The sequence below is a fragment of the Carassius gibelio genome, chromosome B15 (genome assembly GCF_023724105.1).
Source record: "Carassius gibelio isolate Cgi1373 ecotype wild population from Czech Republic chromosome B15, carGib1.2-hapl.c, whole genome shotgun sequence".
NCBI classification, from domain to species: Eukaryota; Metazoa; Chordata; class Actinopteri; order Cypriniformes; family Cyprinidae; genus Carassius; species Carassius gibelio.
In genome coordinates, this window is record NC_068410.1 from 23534819 (window position 1) to 23557786 (window position 22968).

At 38.7% G+C, this 22968-nt stretch overlaps 1 protein-coding gene across 5 annotated transcripts in view; it reads left to right on the forward strand.

Moving 5' to 3' along the window:
- The window catches only part of LOC127973093 (NACHT, LRR and PYD domains-containing protein 3-like), a 116306-nt gene that overhangs the window by 76863 nt on the left and 16475 nt on the right, over positions 1-22968 (forward strand). For 2 of the 5 annotated variants that reach the window (XR_008157247.1, XR_008157246.1), the window contains exons 3-5: positions 7252-7451; positions 7541-7639; positions 7933-8390. Coding sequence is in view for 1 of the 5 variants with exons in the window: in XM_052577144.1 (XP_052433104.1) it covers positions 9462-9578; positions 9819-11813; positions 11931-12095 (2277 nt within the window). In the remaining 4 variants the exon portion in view is untranslated. Of the gene's footprint in view, positions 1-7251; positions 7452-7540; positions 7640-7932; positions 8391-9461; positions 9579-9818; positions 11814-11930; positions 12096-22968 lie in introns of those variants that run through there. The other 3 variants (XR_008157248.1, XM_052577144.1, XR_008157249.1) reach the window with 3 other exon arrangements.

Consider the following 22968-nt stretch of genomic DNA (forward strand, 5'->3'; position numbering starts at 1 on the left):
TACCACTGTTTAAAGAATTTATCTTACAGAAGAGGTGCGAATGAATTTTGGATAGCTTGAATGGTTTGTCGTGGTGATTTTTTTTTTTTAAATAACAGTAAAAAAGTAACCAGTAAATGTATTTTATTTTTTTAAAGTGCAGCTTATAAACGCTTCAAAAAAATGTACACATAGAAGACAAGTCATTCTGAGGAAATATGCATAGTTTCATGACTATACAACACTATATGGATGATAGAAAATTAAAAAACTATCATACATCTGATGTCACTCAGTCCCACTGTCGGTAATGTGTGTGTGTGTGTGTGTGTGTGTGTTAAGTGAATTAGGTGTGAAACTATCAGGGAGCATTTAGTCTCCAGCGCCAACATTTTACAGAACTGACACTTTCCTGGAGTCTCAGAATTACAATGTGCCAGGTTCTGAGAAATCAAAGATTCCAAAAAATGATTGAATTAGAATACCATGAAGTATTGTGAAATACTATATATTAAGACTTTATATATAGGCTTTATGAACAGATTAGAGTGACTCGTGAAGGACCAGCAGCACCTCCTCTTGTCCGATGGTTTGAGGAATATATCTTCCAGAATCCAGGATTAAGATTTAGGAGCTCATTTTTATTCCACCTCCTTTCCTGAAAGTCTGTCTTGCAGAATTGACTAAAAATTAATCTTCACATTAATTCCTAATTATTTTGCAATTCTTTTAGTCAGTTCTTCTTGACCTGTTTTTTTCTTCTTCTTTTCTGACCTCATGACCCAGTCAGCATTTTTTGTACAATGGTCAAGTCTTAACTTATCCATTTCTGTATTGCATGTGTGTTTGATATTTCTCATGGGTATTTCATAATTTTCGACTTTGAGTTAAAACAGTTTGAGTTAAAACTCTTTTTTAGCGCATTTCATCTGTAAAAGAAAACATGCCTAATAATTCTGCACATGAATATAAGGAGTTTTTCTCTTCCAGCTTTCCTGGACTATTGTATAACACTCATAAATAATTAAATAAAAAATAATGGTAGTTATTAAGATTGATATGGTTTGGAATTGGTAAAATGTGCTTGGAAAAAAATCACAATAAAACAATGTTTTAATGTTTAAGTTTGGAATATTAACTGACATGAATGAATGCTATATAAATATTATTCATGTTAACATAATGTTTATAAATGAAATCTTATTGTAAAGTGTTACTAAAGTTATATATATATATATATATATATATATATATATATATATATATATATATATATATATATATATATATATATATATATATATATAGTTCTGTGAATGTGATTTTAAAGTCTACATGATTCGGATTAACCCTTTAACTGCCATATCCCTTAAAACTTCACTGCCAGAGGGATATTGTGAATGCATGTGCCTGCTGGACACAGTTTACCTGATGCCACCGGGGTGGCGATGGCATTGGTGGCTTGAGCCCGCCATCGCTGCTTGCAGCTATATTTAGGGCTCAAGCCCGAAGGGGCGAAGAGCCCTATTGTTCTTCTAAGGATTATTCTTCTTATTATTATTTTTTTTATTTTTTATTAAACCTTCCGGGGGTTTTTAGGGGCCTTAACATGCTCAAAAACTCTTGAAAATTGGCACACACATTGGAATCTGCGGCCATCAGGACGCTGCAGAGGCTGGGACCCGGGCGTGGCACAGGGACTCTACAGCGCCCCCTGGAACACCTTCAGAAATCTTGAACCATAGCTCACACACACTTGCATGTATTTATATCAAACTCGGTACACTTATAGATCTCATTAAGCCGAACAACTTTCACACTTTATGTCTTAGGCTCCGCCCAACAGGAAGTCAACTATTCAGGGCTGTTTAAAAAAAGCATGCTCTGGAATTTGAAATACTCCTCTGAGGTATTCAACCCGTTCGTCACGAAACTCGGTGAACATGATCTCAAGACATTGGGGATGAAAAATTGCGAGGGGATTTTTGATATCTCGAACTGTTTGCCCGTGGTGAGGCGTTGAAATTATGGCGAGAAATGAGAAACAGGAAATGTCTAATAACGTCCACATACATTTCCTGAATTTGATCAAACTTGATTGGTTTGTTCATTGTATGATACAGATCGTATATATGTGACTATTAAGAGTCAACGTTATAGCGCCACCAACTGGCAGCAGGAAGTGAGTCATTTTCAAAATGTTTTGAATTTAGCATCTTATTTTTACTCGATTTCCTTAAAACTTCATCAGAATAATGACAAAACACGGCCGATGTAAACCTGTTGTGGGGATATTGATATCTAATATGGCATTGCCATGGCAACGTGTCAAACTTGAATGTTCTGTTATGGTGAGTTTGAGGCAGACAAGAAGCTCAGACTTACATGAAACTCAAAATACATATCGGTATTATTGATAGCTAGACAATGGCAAAAGCTTTTAAAAGGGCGTGAAGGAGACACGCTATAGCGCCACCTTTTGTCAAAAGTGGGGGGGTTAGTTTTAGCTACAGACACAAAACTTGGTACATAAATTGTTCTAATCAAGACGGACAACTTTCTAATTCACAATCATAAGCTACGATCAACAGGAAGTCGGCTATTTTGATTTGAATGTGTATTTTTGAGATTTTACAGTTGTGAATTAATGCATACTCCTCACAGGGGAAGTACACTATACACACCAAACTTTGTCTACATGAAGAAAAACCATTGAGGAACTTAAATTGCGAACGGATTTTGGTTAGCTTGAACGGTTTTGTCGTGGTGAATTTTTGAAATGACAGTAAAAAGGGAAACATTAATTGTCTTGTATGTTTAAATTGCAGCTTCCAAACACTTAAAAGCATTTTTTTATACAAAGATCAAATCATTCTGAGGAAATATGCATAGTTTCACGACTTTACAACACTGTATGGATAAAAGATAATTAAAAAACTGTCAGACTTCTCAACTGACATGATCTCACTCTGGCCACCCTGTCTGTGTGAGGGAAGGGAGGGGGAGAGGGAGGGGGAGTGTGAGGGGGTTGGTGACTGTGACAGTGTGTGTGGACTGTAGGGAGGGGCTGTCTGGCAGAGAGAGAGAGAGAGAGACCTAATCATCCCTTTAATAATCAGGAAAAAAAAATCTGTATTTTAAATTGTTATTGTTTTTGTTGTTGCTAATGGTGGTGTTTTTTCCTTTCATTACAGGTTAAGAAATCTCTTAGGCCTTATCCTTTTCTGACAGTTTTAGGGATTTAAAAACATCCTAAGAACCCTAATTTGTGCTGCAAATAATAATTTCAAACTCATTTGATACTGACCTATGACAACCTGTGACGTGACATGACATTTATTAATCTCATGGATGTAACAGTAAAACTCTTCAACTGACAGATAAAGCTGCAATGCAAGCAAAACTATTTCACAAATGCTTATAGGTCATTAAAATCATTACAAAACACTAATACATTATTTAAGGATTTGGTAACACTGTAAAATAATGTCTAATTTGTTAACATTATGCAGTATAACATAGTATGCAGTCTTCGTAGGGCACCAACTCCCAGAGGGGGCACCATCCCAGTTGCTCAAAAAAAAAACAAAAAAAAAAAACATGCGCCATTCTCCCATCCGCGCTCGCGACCGCTCACACCTCATGTTTGCGGCTGAATGTTCGTAATTGATGGATGGACATCTATGCCTGGGTATAGGACATCAGCAATCCGGCACAGAGAAAAGAAAAATAAAGAAAATAAAACAGGCATAAAGTTGTCTTGACATTGGACTTTCTAGAGTCTCAAATTTAGGGCCGGTCTCTAAAGTTACATGTGATATTGTTATACACTTTTCTAACGTCAGTAGCATTTGAAGAGAATGACTTACAGTCATAAAAACAACTGTAATTGTTCATCTAGGTGACAGCTATAATGCACAATTAATTTGAATGTTTGATATTTATTACAACAAACTGTAAGTCATATGTAAATTATGCTACTTTTTCACATGGGCTCAAATGCAAATTTGAAGCTCAATAGCATTTGAGAAGAAAGACTTGCAGTCACAAAACAATTGTAATGTGTTCATATAGGTGTCAGCTACAATGCACGCCTTATACATTTTTTATAAATATAAAAATAAAGTGTTACTAAAGTTATATATATATTGTTCTGTGTATGTGATTTCAAAGTCTAGATTGGTCGGATTAACCCTTTAACTGCCGCATCCCTTAAAACTTGATTGTCAGAGGGTTACTGTAAATGCTTATGCCCGCTGGGCACAATTTTCCCGATGCCACCGGGGTGGCGTTGCACTGATGGCTTGAGCCCGACATCGCTGCTTGCAGCTATATTTATTCTTCTTCTTCTTCTTCTTCTCCCGAATGAATCGCATTTTTGAGGGCTTTAACATGCTCAAAAAGTCATGAAACTTTGCACACTCGTCAAACCTGGTGAAAATTTTCGTCTGATATAGGATTCAGAAGAGGGTGTGGCAAAATGGCTCGACAGCGCCACCTATACCAAGAAAATCAACAGCCTTCCAGCTATGTTTCACGTACATGCACGAAAATTGGCACACATATGTAACACACCAATACCTACAAAAAAGACTCTTGGAGCGAAATTCTAAACCCAACAGGAAGTCGGTTATTTTTAATATTATGAGCATATTTTGTGTAATTTTGGTCATTTCCATGTGTTGTATTTTAACGAACTCCTCCTAGAGAGTTCTTCAAATCAACACCAAATTTGGTATGCCTAATCTAAAGGCCTTTGCGATGTTAAATTGCGAAGATCCTGACTTTTCGTTGAAGGGCGTGTCCGTGGCGGCCTGGCGAATTTCGATGATTCGCCATGAAAAATGAAGTTGCTATAACTCACACATACAATGACCAATCTGCCCCAAACTTCACATGTTTGATGAGACTCCGAACCTGAACAGATTGACATGCCCATATTCAGTTATAGTCATAGCGCCACCTATTGGCAACAGGAAGTGACATATTTTACGCTGCGACGAACTACTCCTAGAAATTTTATGACATCAATGTCTTTTTTGTGGTCAGTCTAATCTAAAGGCCTGTGCGATGTTCAGTTGTGAAGATCTTGAGTTTTCGTTAAAAGGCTTGTTCATGGCGCCGCAACGAAGTTCGATGTCTCGCCATGCGAATAAAAGATGTTATAACTCAGGCATAAGATGTCCGATCTTCCCCAAACTGCACATGTGTGATAAGAGTCCTGGCCTGAACAGATCTTCAGGCCAATATTCCACCGGGTGTGGCAGAATGGCTCTATAGCGCCACCTATACACTTTCAACGGAGTGCGCCTCGAGCTATGTTTCACGTACATGTACAAAAATTGGTACACACATGTACCACTCCAATACCTACAAAAAAGTCTCTTGGTACGAAATCCGGATCCCAACAGGAAGTCGGTTATTTTGAATTATCCCTTCAAAATTGCTGTTGTTTTTGCCATTTTCAGGGGTTGTACTTTAACGAACTCCTCCTAGAGATTTATTCAGATCAACACCAAACTTGGTCAGTGTTATCTAAAGCCCTTTGCGATAATAAATTGCGAAGGACTTGAGGTTTCGTTAAAGGGCGGGTCCATGGCGGCCTGACAAATTTCGATGTTTCGCCATGAAAAAGGAAGTTGCTGTAACTCAGACATACAATGTCCAATCTGCCCCAAACTTCACATGTTGGATAAGACTCTTGACCTGAACAGATCTACATGCCAATATTCAGTTATAGTCATAGCGCCACCTATTGGCAACAGGAAGTTACATATTTTACACTGCGACAAACTACTCCTAGAAATTTTATGACATCAATGTCTTTTTTGTGGTCAGTCTAATCTAAAGGCCTGTGCGATGTTAAGTTGTGAAGATCTTGAGTTTTCGTTAAAAGGCGTGTCCATGGCGCCGTCACGAAGTTCGATGTCTCGCCATGGGAATAAAAGATGTTATAACTCAGGCATAAAATGTCCGATCTTCCCCAAACTTCACATGTGTGATAAGAGTCCTGGCCTGAACAGATCTGCAGGCCAATATTCCACTGGGTGTGGCAAAATGGCTCGATAGCGCCACCTATACACTTTCAACGGAGTGCGCCTCGAGCTATGTTTCACGTACATGTACAAAAATCGGTATACACATGTAACACACCAATACCTACAAAAAGGTCTCTTTCTTACGAAATCTGAATCCCAACAGGAAGTCGGTTATTTAGAATTTTCTCTGAAAAATTGGCGTTGTTTTTGCCATTTTCAGGGGTTGTACTTTAACAAACTCCTCCTAGAGATTTATTCAGATCAACACCAAACTTGGTCAGTTAAATCTTAAGGCCTTTGCGATGTTAAATTGCGAAGATCTAGAGGTTTCGTTAAAGGGCGTGTCCATGGCGGCCCAACAAATTTCATTGTTTCGCCATGAAAAAGGAAGTTGCTGTAACTCAGACATACAATGTCCAATCTGCCCCAAACTTCACATGTTAGATAAGACTTCTGCCCTTAACAGATCTACATGCCCATATTCAGTTATAGTCATAGCACCACCTGCTGGCAACAGGAAGTGACATGTTTTACCCTGCAACAAACTACTAGAAATCTTTTGACATTAATGTATTTTTTGTGGTCAGTCTAATCTAAAGGCCTGTGCAATGTTAAATTGTGGAGATCTTCAGTTCTTGTTAAAGGGCGTGTCCATAACGCCAAGACAAAATTTGATGTCTCGCCACAGCAAGAGAAGTTGTTGTAACTCAGGCATAAAATGTTCAATCTTCCCCAAACTTCAAATGTTCGATAAGAGTCCTGTCCTGAACACATCTGAAGGCCAATATTCCATTATAATGATAGCGCCACCTGCTGGCAACACAAAGATTGGCACATATATGGAATAAACTGATATATTCTACATATATTTATGAGTTTAAATGCATATTTCTCACCGTTCACCTATTTACTAAAGCCACTCGCTGCCGGTGAGCCCGGGTGCGAGGGCCCATTCATCGCTGCTTGCAGCTTTAATTATTATTATTTTTTTTATTGTTATCTATACAAAATATAATGGACCGGTTCATAATTCCTTATAACTTTTAGGTCTAGTTTCACAGACAGGGCTTGGATTAAGCCAGGATTAGGCTGTAGTTAAATTTAGAACATTGAAGTAGCTTTTGTAAACATGCATTTAGAAAGAAAAAAAAAACACATTACTGATGTGCATCTTGAGACAAAACCATGGCACTGACACCTTTTTTTTTTTTTTTTTTTTTGTAATACCCAATAGTTGCCAGATGCTGTCCTGTTGAAAATTCTTCTTTACGTGATCCTGGAGGAGGGGTGATGCTACATTACTAAGTCCGTCTTTGGTTTGTTCCAAATTCAGAAGTCTGCTGTACTGTATACAGACTCCTTTCGAAAGAGGGCACAATCCAGCTGGCTTGACTGAGTATCTTCTTTTACAGATTTGATTAGAGGTTTAAAAAGGTGCCATAACATTACATTTCTCAGTTGCCATGTCTGAATGTTTATCTTTGTAATAATGCTGTTTTCATGCTCCTCATCTCAATATACAGGTGGAACAAAATGGAGAACAAGTCTAAGCCATGTCAGGAATTCAACAAAATGTACACCCTGCAGACACTGCGACGAGGTTTACAACAACTGCTTACCAGGTGTGCAAATTATGCATGAAAATGTAATCACTGCTCTGTACATGATGACAAGATGCAATGGGAATAATCATTAATATGGCTGTGCATGCATGTCTACTGTTAATAAAGCAATTTAGGTATTAAAGTCACCATTTTCTTATGAATAGTAAAATGCAGCAGCTAGAGTTCTTCCTAGAATCAGGAAGTATGACCGGATTAGCCCAGTTCTGTAAACCCTGTACTGGCTCCCTATCAAACATCGTATAGATATTAACATCTTCAATTATATTAATCTGTTTCTTTCTTATTCGAAGGTCACTGCAGTCACCCGGATCCAGTACGTATCCAGACCAGATGGTGGATCGCACCTAGAAAGGACCTCTACAGCCCTGAAAGACAGCGGAGACCAGGACAACTAGAGCCCCAGATACAGATCCCCTGTAAAGACCTTGTTTTTTCTCCATTTTGTCACCGGTGGAGTTTTGGTTCCTTGTCGCCCCTGGCTTGCTTTGTTGTGGTCACTTCATTTACAGTGATATCATTGACATGATTGCAAATGATTCCACAGATACTATTTAAACTGAACCGAGCTCAAGGATGACATCACTGAACTGAATGATAAACTGCCTTTTAAACTGACTACAAACTGAGTTTACTAATGTCCTTCTGCATTATTGACTGACACACTATTTTCCTATTTAATACTGTAAAGTTGCTTTGCTTTGAGCTGTATTATTAAAAGCACTATATAAATAAACGATGCTTGACTTGACCATGTTGCAAGAGGAAAATGAGGGGAGATGCACATCCACCCTGGGTTTTACAGTGATTGGTGCAAGATGCTGGAGAAGTAACTCTGTATACCTCATCAGTTCTGATCTAAGAGTCTTGAAAATACCTCCGGATTGTTGTTAGTGATTCTGATTGATATTTTAGTCTGCTTGCTTACTGGATATATTTTATACGGTTTACATTGTAAAGCACTGACTTTGACAACTTACTAACCCAGTTACAAATTTAACAGCTACTTTATACTATATATATATATATATATATATATATATATATATATAGTTGTTTCTTGAAATATGTTTCTTGAGACTTCTCTCTTTTCAGTCATTTGTGTATATAGCCTATAATAAATATACAACATAAACCCAGTAAGTGCCACTCTCGTATATAAATATAAATTGTTTTATTTCACACAAACAATGATACATGCATAAACATTCAGCTGGAAATTAACGTTTAGCAAAATGATCTTATTTCTTTGTTTATATTTGATCAATATTTTAAATCAAATAATATACAATACTGACCTTTTATACTTATTTAAAAAAGTATTGAACATAATCATAAGTGTATATAATTATTTATTTGTCTTGTTGCCGCCGGCAGCCTCCTCCAATTTCCGGGTATTAGCGACAGCTGCCATCCGGTTTTATTGGCAGCCACTTCCTGCTGCCAGTGACAGCCACTTCCTGCTGACAGCTGCCGATTTTTCGCTGAACCCCCTCTCCAGAAAACAGGCAGATATTTTGCTATTGAATGTTGTGTAAGTGCAGTTTATAGGAAATGGGTCTAATATCCAGTTTATTTTCAAAATCAAAATATTGGCTTATAAATCGGCTCTTTTCGAGTTAATATCGGCATCGGCCCCCAAAAATCCATATCGGTCGGGCTCTAATATATATATATATATATATATATATATATATATATATATATATTTCAAAATGAACAAATTCAAATGTAAAAATAAATTAGATTGTTGTTATAGACAAATGGCGAAAAAATGGGCAAGGTCTAAAATGCGGTTTTATTTATCTTTTTTCAATAACAGCAATAGAAAGAGACAGAGATTGGAGTCTTCAGAACCCAGCGGTGTGTCCGTAAAGAGTAACTCATCTATGTTGGAAACCCCTGAATTCAGTGATGGACCAGTGACCCCTGACCCTCTGTTAGTTTAAACATCTACTTATTGTTGTACATCTCAAAGGAAAAGTAATTTACAAAATTAAATTAAATAACACCAAATTTATTTCAAAATATGCATATAACATATAACATACAACATATAACATATGCTTTTCACAGGCATGCAACTCAAAATTGTATCTGGTTATGGATGTGTTTCTGATAGTTTCCAGCAATCACTGTAATCACTGCCATTGTTTCCATTTTGTTGTGGTTTATTCAGCAGGGGGAAGATACATAGGCTGATCAGATTTGTGCCGTCCTCTACATCCCTCTGTCAGTCCTTAATCAGGCAGGACAACACTGAAACTGCCCTGCAGGCACACAAGCAAGAGACTGGAGTCCTGCAGAGAGTCAAAGACGAGCACAAAACTAGCTTGAAGAACAAGTATGAGAGATTATTTGAAGGAATCAAACTGCAAGTGAATGAAACCCTCCTGAACAGGATCTACACACAGCTCTACATCATGAAAGAAGAGAGTGAAGGAGTGAATAAAGAACATGAGGTTTTACAGATGGAGAAAACAGTCAAAACACAACACTCACGATACACTCCAATCTACTGCAATGACATCTTTAAAGTCTCACCTGAACCAGGATGTGAGGAGAAAAACCAAATAAAGATTGTGCTTACTAAAGGCATTGCCGGAATTGGAAAAACCATCTCGGTGCAGAAATTTGTTCTGGACTGGGCCGAGGGAAAAGCCAATCAGGATGTAGATTTCATGTTTGTGCTTCCATTTCGAGAGCTGAACCTGATTCAAAATCATCAACACAGTCTTCACAGTCTTGTGCTGGACTTTCATCCTGAACTTCAACATCTCGACTCAAAGATATATGAGGAGTGTAAAGTTGTGTTCATCTTTGATGGTCTGGATGAAAACAAAGTCACATTGGTGTTTTCAGATGCTCAGAAAGTTTGTGATGTGACTGAGACTTCATCAGTGGCTGTGTTGGTGTCAAACCTCATGAAAGGAGAGCTGCTTCCCTCTGCTCTCATCTGGATCACCTCCAGACCAGCAGCAGCCAATCAGATTCCCACCAAATACATTGACCGTGTGACAGAAATTCAGGGATTCAATGAACCTCAAAAGGAGGAATATTTCAGGATGAGAATTAGAGATGAACATCAAGCCAGCAGAATTGTTTTACATGTCAAAAGAGCAAGAAGCCTCCATATCATGTGCCACATCCCCATCTTCTGCTGGATCTCATCCACTGTGCTTCAGAAGCTCCTGGAAGAAGATCTGAGTGCAGAAATCCCTCAGACGCTGACAGAAATGTACATCCACTTTCTGCTAATTCATATCAACATAAGGAACCAGAAGTATGAAGAAAGAGATCCAGCAAAACTTCTACAGTTCAATAGAGAAGTGATTGTGAAACTTGCAGGAGTGGCTTTCAAACAGCTGATAAAAGGCAATGTGATGTTCTATGAGGAGGACCTGATTGAGAGCGGCATAGATGTCACTGATGCCTCAGTGTATTCTGGGATTTGCACTGAGATCTTTAAGGAGGAATCTGTGATTCATCAGAGGAAAGTCTACAGCTTCATTCATCTGAGTGTTCAGGAGTTTCTTGCTGCATTCTATGTGTTTTCCTGCTATTTAATGAAGAAAAGGGAACCACTTCAACTTCTGGGTGCTAAAGATAAACATGATCATGAATATGACACTGACCCAGATGTTGACGGTATTAATTTAACACATATAAATTACTCTAACGCTGAGTACTTGTCTGATGAAGACTCTTTGTATGCTCTACTAACACCAGCAGTAGATAAAGCCCTCAAGAGTAAGAATGGACACCTGGATCTGTTCCTGCGATTCCTGCTGGGCGTCTCACTGGAGTCCAATCAGAGACTCTTACAGGATCTACTCACACACAGAGAGAATAGTTCAGAGAGCATCAGGAGAACCACACATTACATTAAAGAGAAGATCAAAAATGGACATGGACTGTCCATTGAAAGATCCATCAATCTGTTCCTCTGTCTGCTGGAAGTGAAAGATCAAACTTTGTCCAGAGAGATTCAGGCATTTGTTAAATCAGACAAACACTCAGAGAAGTATCTCTCGCCTGCTCACTGCTCAGCAATAGCCTACATGCTTCAGATATCAGAGGAGGTTCTGTATGAGCTGGACCTCAAGAAATACAACACATCAGATGAGGGTAAAAGAAGACTGATTCCAGCTGTAAGCAACTGCAGAAAAGCTCTGTGCGTGTTGGTTGAGTCACGATCCTTTCTAAATTGAAATTTCTGTTGTTGTCTAGCTGATGCAAATTGTTGTAGAATGTTAAGTATCTTATTCTTCTGTGATTTACTCTCCTTCAGTCTTGTTGGCTGTAATCTCACTGGTCAGCACTGTGAAATTGTGTCATCAGCTCTACAATCATCTGTCTTGAGAGAGCTTGATCTGAGTAACAATGACCTTCAGGACTCTGTGAATATTCTTTCTCATGGACTGAAGAATGCAAACTGTCAGCTGGAGTTACTGAGGTGAGTAACAATATTTAGCATTTATAAATGTTATTGGGTTGTTGTGAACAAATCCTGAAGATCATTTGAGGTTTTGAGAATATAGGTTTTTTTGTTAAAGGGGTCATATGACATTACTAAAAAGAACATTACATTGTGTATTTGTTTGTTTGTTTGTTTGTTTACTAACCTTACTAAGTCACAACCAGCAGTTCTATCTTAAGGCGGGCGTACACGGTGAAAATTCGGATGGTCGGAAGATTGTATGTCCACGCACACGGCACGAGTGAGTTTATCTGAAAATCGTACGGACGAGATGATATACGACACGATTTTACAACCTGCGAATTCCAGAGGCAATCGCACGAAGTTGATAGACGTGTTCGACTTGAAGCACCGCTGCACGCACAGAAGGATCACTGGATGACATTAAAGTACCGCGAGAGCGACAAGAGAGCACACATATCCAATGCATTCGAATCGCTCTTGCGGTACTTTGATGTCATACAGGTGATCATTCTCTGCGTGCAGCGGTGCTTCAAGTGGAACGCGCCTAATATACCTGCTTTTTCAGCAATAGGAAACCGGGACGTTTGGTTACCCTGTGTGTGTGTTCTTGTATATGGTTTATAAATATCTGAAATAGGTATTAAAATGTAAACATGGTTTGTGAGGACAATTACTGTGTCCTCGTAAAACCAAATGGCTTTAAAAAAATACTATATGGTGTTTAATAGAAATTTTAAACATGCATTTTCTGTGAGGATAGAGGTAGTGTATGGGGATATACAGTATAGAATACCGTTACATTTATGGAGAGTCCCTGTAAACTACATATACGTGTGTGAGAGAGAGAGCGAGAGAGAGAGAGCGAGAGAACTAAAAAGGCATTGGAATACGTTGCTAGAAACATCATACAACGCTCGCTGTTCATGTCAGAGTTCAGCGAGTTTATCCTCCTGGTCAATAGTCCACATTCGCCGTGGCGCTGCCGTCTTCTCTTTCTTCTTCTGTGGTTTTCCTAGTTTGTGATTGGTCGACTTCAGATAAATCAACAAATCGGCTCATTCAACCGCACAAATGGCACGAATTCAAACTGATAGCTCATGAACTTTTTAGACATGTTTAAAAATGATCGGGAGGTCGGGAAGTGCTCGTAAGCCACTCTGCTCGGCTCGTAATTCATTGCAAATGATACGAGCCGCGACCATACGAGCATACGCGATTTCCACACAATTGAAAAAAATCGCACGTGAACTCGTACGACAGCAAAAATCGCACCGTGTATGCCTGCCTTTAGTAAGGTTGAGCTGAAGGTGATGGTCATTCATCCAGCTAGAAATGTCACTCAGACTGAAATGCGAGCAACTACCAACGGGTCATCTGGTTGGAATGAGAAGTAGAGTTGAGTGTCATCAGTTGAGAAGTGGTCCGAGTACTGAGCCTTGAGGAACCCCAGTAGTTGTTGTGACCTAGAAACATCACTCCTCCAAGACTCCCTGAAGGATCTATCGGAGAGGCAGGACTTTAACCACAGGAGTGCGGTTCCAGAGATGCACATCTTTCTGAGGGTGGACAGGAGAATCTGTTGATGCAAGATGTCAAAAGCAGCAGACAGGTCCAGCAAGAAGAAGAAGAAGGGATCTGTAGTTTTCTAGAAGTGCATTTTCCTTAAATGCTGAGGGAAATTTTCCAGAGTGAAGAGAGGAGTTGATAATGTGAGTAAGTGAAGGTATGACTGAAGAAGAGATTGCTTGAAGGAGGTGAGGGGGATCAAGTGGACAAGTAGTAGGATGATTGGACAGTATAAGTTTGGAAACGTCCATCTCTGTGAGTGGAGAGAAGTAGGAGAGAGAGTGTGCATTGGTCATTGTGAAGTTATGCTCAGTCTGCGGTGTGGGGAATTGGTCACTGACGGTTCTTGTCTTATTTGTGAAGAAAACTGCAAAGTCTATGTGTAGTGGAGCAACTAAAGAGTTGTCCATGGAGCAAAAGTGTGTGTAGATGAGGTCCATTTGGTTGCCTGATTTGTGAGTCACTGTAGTAGACACTCGATTGAGATCAAATGAGGGGAGCTGAGTGTTCACGTCAGCAGCCTGGGGTTTATCTAGGTGGATGTTGAAGTCACCAAGCAGTACTAGAGGAGTACTAGAGGAGAAAAGCAATACTCAAGTGCCATGTCTGTGTCGATGGTCTTTACACTCGTCGGTCTTCACACTCGTGAACGAGGGCTGCCGTGGTGAAACCTACCGCTTTTATATTTGCCTGATTACCTGTGATTCAAGTCAGCTGGCCATGCCTCACTATTTAGCAGACTGAAACTGGGCAGTCCCACGAACCAAGTGCCACTTCAGCATGTATTTAGCAGGATGACGAACATGTAGTAGTCTAATGAGGAAACAAGGCAAAACTACTGTCCTTATCTGTTGCTCGACTGTTTCTTCTGACAAGGGCTTCCAAAACAGCTAATAAAGTACTTACACTGGCTTTGGCCACACCTCACTATTTAGCAGGGTAAGACACACACTAAATAAACCAAAGTTTCCTACCAACGAAGATCACACAGTAGTCAAATGAGAAAACAAGGCAAAACACTTAAAAACTACTGTCCTTATCTCATGATTGACTGTTTCTTCTATTATTGCTCCTCTATGCCCCGCCTTTCTGAAGCACATCGATTTTTACAAAGCTCATCGTTCTGAGCGAGGTGTTCGCTGATTGGCCAGCTATCCAGTGCATTGTGTTTGGCTGAGTACCACAAGAGTGTGACGGAAATGTTACGCCCCTTAACATACTATGAATCCATCTCCCAGCATGACCAGACAAAATCTTTAAAACCCATTACATATTAGGCATTTGTTGCATCCAGTGGGGACATAATTACTGATTATAATGACTTATACTGTCTTTTTACACGTTGTGTTGCATATCGCACCATATAAACATAAAACCATGTCTGCATATAAAGACACTTAGGCTATACACAAACAAATATAGCGTTCCTGTAGCTCATGTGGTAGAGCACTGCGTTATCAAGTGCAATGTTGGGGGTTCGATTCCCCGGGAACACATGATAGGTAAAAATGTGTATCCTGAATGCACTGTAAGTCGCTTTGGATAAAAGGGTCTGGTAAATGCATACATTTAATTTTATATATATATATATATACATATATATATATATATATATATATATATATATATATATATATATATATATATATATATATATATATATATATATATATATATATATATATATAAATTTGTACATCAATGGATAAAGCAAAGCAAATATGTTCACGTCTGAGATTAATTTTAGCATTTATATAAAATAACTAAACTATAGCTGAACTTTAGTGAGGGGACATTGTTCCTCTTAGCATCATGACATTTTTTTTAATTAAAATTCTGAAAGCATTAGAGACTTAGTGTAAGTCGAAGTCAACTAGTCGCTAATGACATCATTAATGAACATAAGCTTGGAGCTGTAAAAAAAAAAAACCTCTTGTGCACAGCTATGGCATATGACATGACACAGCGCTAAACATGGCTATTGCTCCTATAACAGCTCATTTTTATCAGTTCTTTTGTCTTTGGGTCGTTATATTTCTCACAGATTTCTGCTCGTTTTAAATCAGATACAGATAAAGTAGCACAGTAAAGATTACATTCATATATGAACACATTAGTGAGAGCGATTGCGTGTGTGCATTAATTCCACCTGGCAGCGTCTCTCTACTAGTGAAGCTGTGGGATTTAGTTATTAAGAAATAAATTGTAGAACTTTTCAATTTCCAAGCTATTTTATTGAGAAATCACAAAACAGCATTGACAGTACTTTTCTGCGCTGAATAATTCTGTGCGCAAGCAATCTGCGCGTTACATAGGAGATGTTGCAACCAGGGCCGGCGCAAGCTCAAATGCCGCTCTAGGCAGAGCACAATCGTGCCGCCCCCACCTCGCATGTAAAAAACTTTTTTTTTAATCTATGAAAGTACACTAACATAAAAACGTGCAAGCATGTTTTCAGATTTTTTTTTTTCATTTTGCAAAAAGGTGAAAAGGGACACAATGCAACATCTGCGTATAATTTCTGTTTTATAGGCTAATAGATAGTGTACAGAATAAAACTAAACATATGCACACAACTCTTTAGCTCACAAATCTGGAGGTTTCGATTTTTTCTTGACTGATGCATTCACACACCTACATTTCAGAAGCGTGCGTGTCGGGCTTTCGCAGCGGCAAACACTTTGATTGCGTCCTCGAGTTTAATTTGTACTTCTGAGATAATTTGTAAGCTTTGAGAAACTGCGTTCTCCAGATCTCACAGTGACGGGGAGCGTGAGGAGCACTCTCAATGCTACAAAAACATTTGGAAAATTGTTTTCCATCCCTTTTTCACAGATGAATTTAAGCGCATCCAGTGGTTTAGATCCAGCAACCAGGTGTCTGCCCAAAGCAGTCAGCTCTTCAAACATTAGGACATTCATGCCCATCAACATCCCGCGAGTCTCCATGAGTCAGGGCCTTTTACAGTCCTAAGCAATCCCGAAGAACTATATAATATATATACTAATATATAATATATAAATCCAAATGCGCCCATGGTCTAAGCAGCGAAAAGCGCTCTTCCACTCTTGAGGCGATTACTCATGACCAGATAATTTTATTAGTTTTGACATTTTTGAATATACATTAAAGTATTTTGCATGCATATATAGACCTACTAATAGGGCGCTGCCGGGCGGGAATTTTTATTCGAAATGTAAAGTTTTTTTATTTATTTATAGCTACTAAAATATTATGTTGAAGTGCCATAATTGTAACCTATGTGAAACAAACAAATAAATTAATAATTCTCTCTCTCTCTCGCCTTCTCTCTCTCTCTCTCTCTCTCTTGCCGCCCTGGCCGAGCTGCCACCCTAGGCGGCTGCCTAGTTCGCCTATAGGCACGCGCCGGCCCTGGTTGCAGTGTGTGTTACTGTGCAGCAGCACATTAGATTAGAACAGCAATGAACTTACCAGTACAGTAAGTTGTTTAGAATGTGCCTTCTCCCATTCAATTTCGAGCTTCCAGTAATATAATCACACATGCACGTGGATTGCTTGCATAGTATGTATGTATTTGTTATTTTAACTGTTTGGAAATGGAGTGTAAATGTGGTAGTCCTTCAAAGATTTATCGTTGCGCCCTCTACAGGAAAGGTGACTAGTCGACGTCAAGCTTAAAGCGTCATGGCAGAAGTCGAGTACGGTGCAACCCCTATTAGAGACAGCCTATAATGCAATCATATCAGTTCACCGATTCAATGGACGTGTCTGTGATTGGCAACACAGCTCAATGCTGCCAACTTTGTAAATAGAAATGTCTGACACTCTCCAGAGTGGAAATACAAATATACAGGGAAAGTTTGCAAAATATTTTATTATTATAGTTTCATCGTTTTTTATGAGTGGTTATGAACGAATTTATGAAATGCATTTCTCGAATTGTGCTTGCGAAAAGCACTTGAGAAACAAGTGTTTCTTCCAAAGCTCTGTATACTTTCAACTAATTTTTTATTCACGATTATACAACATTCACATTACACGATTTGACTGATTTTAACGTAGAAAGGGCGGCAGCGCACAGCTTTAATAAAAATTATCATTCATGTTTTTTCATAACTACTGTAGGGATGGGTACCGAAAACCGGTACTAAAACGGCCCCGGGGCTAAATTATGAAAGACTGTAGTATCAGTAAGATCTGACGCTATCGGTTCTGCGTTTGGTACTGGAGGGAAAAAAAAATTATGTACCATGTATTTTTGCTTAATATGTTAATGTTATCGTGCACATTTTATCTCACCAAACATTTCTAATGTGCGATCATATTAAGACGTTTGTCTGTGAGATCTGCGAGATCTCTCATGCGCGCCGCGGAGGCTGTCTGTCAGTCACACACACACCAAAACAAGCGCGGCACACGCACAGACATACTGTAACAGTATGAAAACTCCTGCTTAGTAATAAAGAGTGATGATGGCGAAGAGATTTGCTTAATAATGTTATCGTGCATATTTTATCTTACCAAGCATTTCTAATTTGCAATATAATTAAGAGGTTTGTCTGTGAGATCTGCGAGATCTCTCATGCGCGCCGCGGAGGCTGTCTGACAGTCACACACAACAAGAACGAGAGTGGCGCACACACACGCATAAGGGGCCGTTCACATATCGTGTCTTTTGCGCGCTCAAGTTCATTATTTCAAATGTAGGCGCGTCCGCACCACAATCGAGTTAAAAACATTTCCACTTTTGTAGCTTCCTCACCTTTTCCGTGACAACGTTGAAAGCTCAGCCAACATGAAGGAACAGCTGATAGCTGTATGTGGACTTTTAAATTAATTTAGTAGCAGAGCTACTGCAAGCAGTTTTTAGTGCTGCAAATCTATTAATCCATTGCTGAAATTTCCGCGTCTTCATGGAAAGAGCAGGTCATGGTTGCTTAGCAATGGCAGACTCCTCAGGACCGCAAGTGCCCGAATGCTTTGGGGAAAAAAATCAGAAAGCAGCGTGCCTAGCGTTTTTCATGCGTTTTTAGACGCGATATGTGAACGGCCCCTTACAGTACAAAAACTCCCGCCTAATACAAAGAGTGATGATGGCGGAGAGAGCAAAGTGTTCCAAAGTGTGGTAATACTTCACTAGTGTTGATGCAGACAATGCTGGTTGTCATAAGTGAAACAAAATTTTTGCATGTAAGGGCTGAAACACAAACAATCTGTCAAAGCATCTTTCAAAAAGTGCATTATGTGCAGACAGAGAAATGCAAAGTTTTAGACTGCCTAACACAACACAGAGTAACACAACACAAAGTACCGATAAGAATACCGTTAAAGTACCGGACCGTTAAGCAGTATCGGTAAGAGTAGTAATACCGTTAAAACCTTAACGATACCCATCCTAATTCAAAACTGCTGGCCAAATTAAAAAAAGGCATGGACGAGTCTTAATGTTTATAAAGAATATACTTTCGGATTTTAGACTTTAGTCTTTGCAACTTTACAGATCTTCTTTATGCTCCAAGAGCTTGTAACACTCCAAATAGAAAGGAAAATTTGAAATCTCATCATATGACCCCTTTAAGTTTCGATGCCTTGTGCAATAAACATGAGGATGTGTGATTTTCTCAGACATCAATGAGATCAATCAATTTACTTATTCAAATCAAAACAACAGAATTAGCCAGTAGGGATTAGCATGTACAGAATATTTATGCTACATCATATGCTTTGCAGAGAAGAGCGGTGGGAAATCCCCAAATGTACAGGTGCTGGTAATATAATTAGAATATTATCAAAAAGTTTATTTATTTCACTGATTCCATTCAAAATGTGAAACTTGTATATTATATTCATTCATTACACACAGACTGATATATTTCAAATGATTATTTCTTTTAATTTTGATGATTATAACTGACAACGAAGGAAAATCACAAATTCAGTATCTCGGATTATTAGAATATTACTTAAGGCCAGTAATTCTTAATGTGTGGTTCGCCCTCTAGTGGTCCGCGAAAAGATGACCTAAAACTCTCCTCTTTGGAGCCAGACATTCAGAAACTGATGTGTGATAAGCAGCACCACCCATCTCATTAATATTCACGTTAAGTTTTATATGGAAATCCAGGGGTGGTAAAAGTACTCAAAAGTTATACGCAAGTAAAAGTAGATGTATCTAAATAAAAAATGACTCCAGTAAAAGTAGAAAGTCCTCCATTCAAACATCACTTGAGTAAAAGTACAAAAGTATCCGATTTAAAACATACTTAAGTACCGGAAGTAAAAAGTAAATATTCAAATGAACTGTAAATATCAATAATTAAGCAGATCAGTTGTTTTGGGAGTGATATGCAGTGTTTTAATTGAACAAATGAAGAGATTAGATACTTTAGAATTTGTTAGATTTACAATCAAAAGAGACAATGAAGAACTTTATCGCAGTATAGGGATTGAACTTTCAATAGACATGTTCCATAACATCATAGCTGCATCAAACAGAATATGTGCAAGATACAAGGTAAGACTGTTTCAGAATATCAAAGAGGAAGAACCACCTCTTTAAAGAGTTAGTTCTCCCAAAAATGAAAATTCTGGCATTTTAGGGGCTAAATATCACGTTATTGGTATTGTCACTTCGACCTGCGGACATGAAAAACAACCACAGACTTGGCAACACTGCTTGGCATATACTACACAGAGCCATAATTCACTGACAATCTACACAAAATCAAAATTTTTCTCGATTTTGAAAGCGATTTTGTGTTAGTTGTCGGTGGACTACGGCTCTGTGTAGTAACTGCCGCTCCACCTGAACCTGTGTTGCCACATCCGTGGTTTTTTTTCATGTCCGCCGGTTGAAGAAACCCCAATCCCAACAACTTGATATTTAACGCCTAAAATGTCACTTTTACCAAGGCAACCCTTCCAATAAACTTATATTTTAACCCCGGGAAGCAATTTTTATCGGGGAACTTCCTGGAAACGCGTTTTTGGCTAGTTTTGGACTATTTTTGAGAAGCAACTGGTCAGGATTTGTTGTGAAAACATTGCAACCCTGATCTGAACGCATGTGCTGGAAATATATACTACTAATTACAGGAGCGTTACTGATGAGATGAGCATGAAAATCGCATTTGACACAGCCCTACTGAAATTTCATTCACCCATGGCAGGCAATGAAGACATCTCAGCCAATAAGAATCTCCTTTGACGTCAGTGAATTCAAACATATCCTTGAGATATGGCCATGGGTGATCCCTGTCGGGAATCTCGGGATCATTGCGGGCAGCAAGAGCTGCACTATCACCTATTTTAGCGATCATCTTCCACCTCAAACTAACTGCTGCGTGAGCGTATGTTGGCGAAGAACTCGCGAAGTTGCACGTTCTTTTTTTCAAAAGAAAACCAAAATTTTCATTGGTTTGTAAAATCAGTTTAATAAATACTTGAAGCGGGCATGGGGAAATGTATCGGAGTAAAAAGTAAACTTTGTCTTTAATAAAGTAGTGGAGTAAAAGTGAAAGTAGATGCAAATAAAACATACTCAAGTAAAGTACAGATCTCCGAAAAAAATACTTAAGTAATGTAGCAAAGTATTTTTACTTCGTTACTTACCACCACTGTGGAAATCTCAAAATCTAAAGTCCACAGATCTATTAGTTTTGTAATGTACTAGTTTTTGTTTAATGTGTAAAATCCCAGTAATTTCAGTGATATTGGACATTAAGGGGAACATTCTTTTCAGCATTTTATTGTTACCATAGTTACAACCATATACTTCCTGTACCCACCACCTCAGTTTAAACTAATGGCTCTTTGGAATGGCATTAAGTGGGACCTAGGCTGTTACAGTATGTTTATTTGCAGTTTTTTTTTTTTCCACATGAGCCGTTTGTTGTTCATATTAAGCTGCAACTCGCATTTACTTTTTTCAAATTAACTAAAAATTAATATAATAATTTCTGATCATATCATTGCATTTGTGTATGAATAATTAGTTTTTGACTTAAAACAGTCGCATATTAAACTTAAATTTAGCTTATTCTTCCTATTTTGTTGGTTTTTGGGGGCGTGTTAGAGTGGGATTCTGTTAGGTGGTACTAAGAAAAAAAATGTAAAATAAAGTGGTCCTTGGGCTGAAAAAGTTTGAGAAACACTGCTTAAGGCCAATACAAAGAAAGGATTTTTAGAAATTTTGACTGAAAAGTATGAACATGAAAAGTATGAGCATGTACAGCACTCAATACTTAGTTGGGGCTCCTTTTGCCTGAATTACTGCAGCAATGCTTCGTGGCATGGAGTCAATCAGTCTGTGGCACTGCTCAAGTGTTATGAGAGCCCAGGTTGCTCTGATAGTGGCCTTTAGCTCTTCTACATTGTTGGGTCTGGGATATCACATCTTCCTCTTCACAATACCCCATAAATTTTCTATGGAGTTAAGGTCAGGCAAGTTTTCTGGTCAGTTAAGAACAGGAATAACACAGTTCTTAAACCAGGTACTGTAGCTTTGGCACTGTGAGCAGGTGCCAAGTCCTGTTGGGAAATGAAATCTGCATCTCCATAAAGTTGGTCAGCAGCAGGAAGCATGTAGTGATCTAAAACTTCCTGGTATATGGCTGTGTTGATCTTGGACCTCAGAAAACAGAGTGGACCAACACCAGCAGATGACATGGCACCCCAAACCACCACTGAATTTGGAAACTTTACACTGGACCTCAAGCAACGTGGATTGTGTGCCTCTTCTCTCTTTGTCCAGACTCTGAGACCCTGATTTCCAAAGGAAATGCTAAATTTACTTTCATCAGAAAACATAACTGCACCACTCAGCAGCAGCAGTCCAGTCGTTTTGGAAGCGAGGCACTTCTGACGCTGTCTGTTGTTGAAGAGTGGCTTGACACAAGGAATGTGACAGCTGAAACCCATGTCTTGCATACGTCTGTGCGTAGTGGTTCTTGTAGTGGTTCGCGTAGTACGTCCTGTATGCCTACTTTTTCGAAACACCTCGATCGTTGGTCTGATTTTCATAACAATTTTGTCAGATCATCTTCAGACTGTGCTGACTAAAAGTTATGGATTTCGTGTTGATAGACAAAGCTTTGACATATTGCCACCAAACTTTGTGTGTACCATTATCACCTCACACAGAAAATACCCCATGAATTAGATAGTGATAAATCATATTATTATCAAATCACATTTTTATGATTTTCCAGGAGTTTCGACTAAAATCATTCTAAAATGGTTTTGATTACTCATTATTGTAGCTGGTCTGATGCTCCATGCCATGCTAAGCCCCCCAATTTGCCTCTGTTTCGCTTGGCCCCTTAACTCTTTCCCCGCC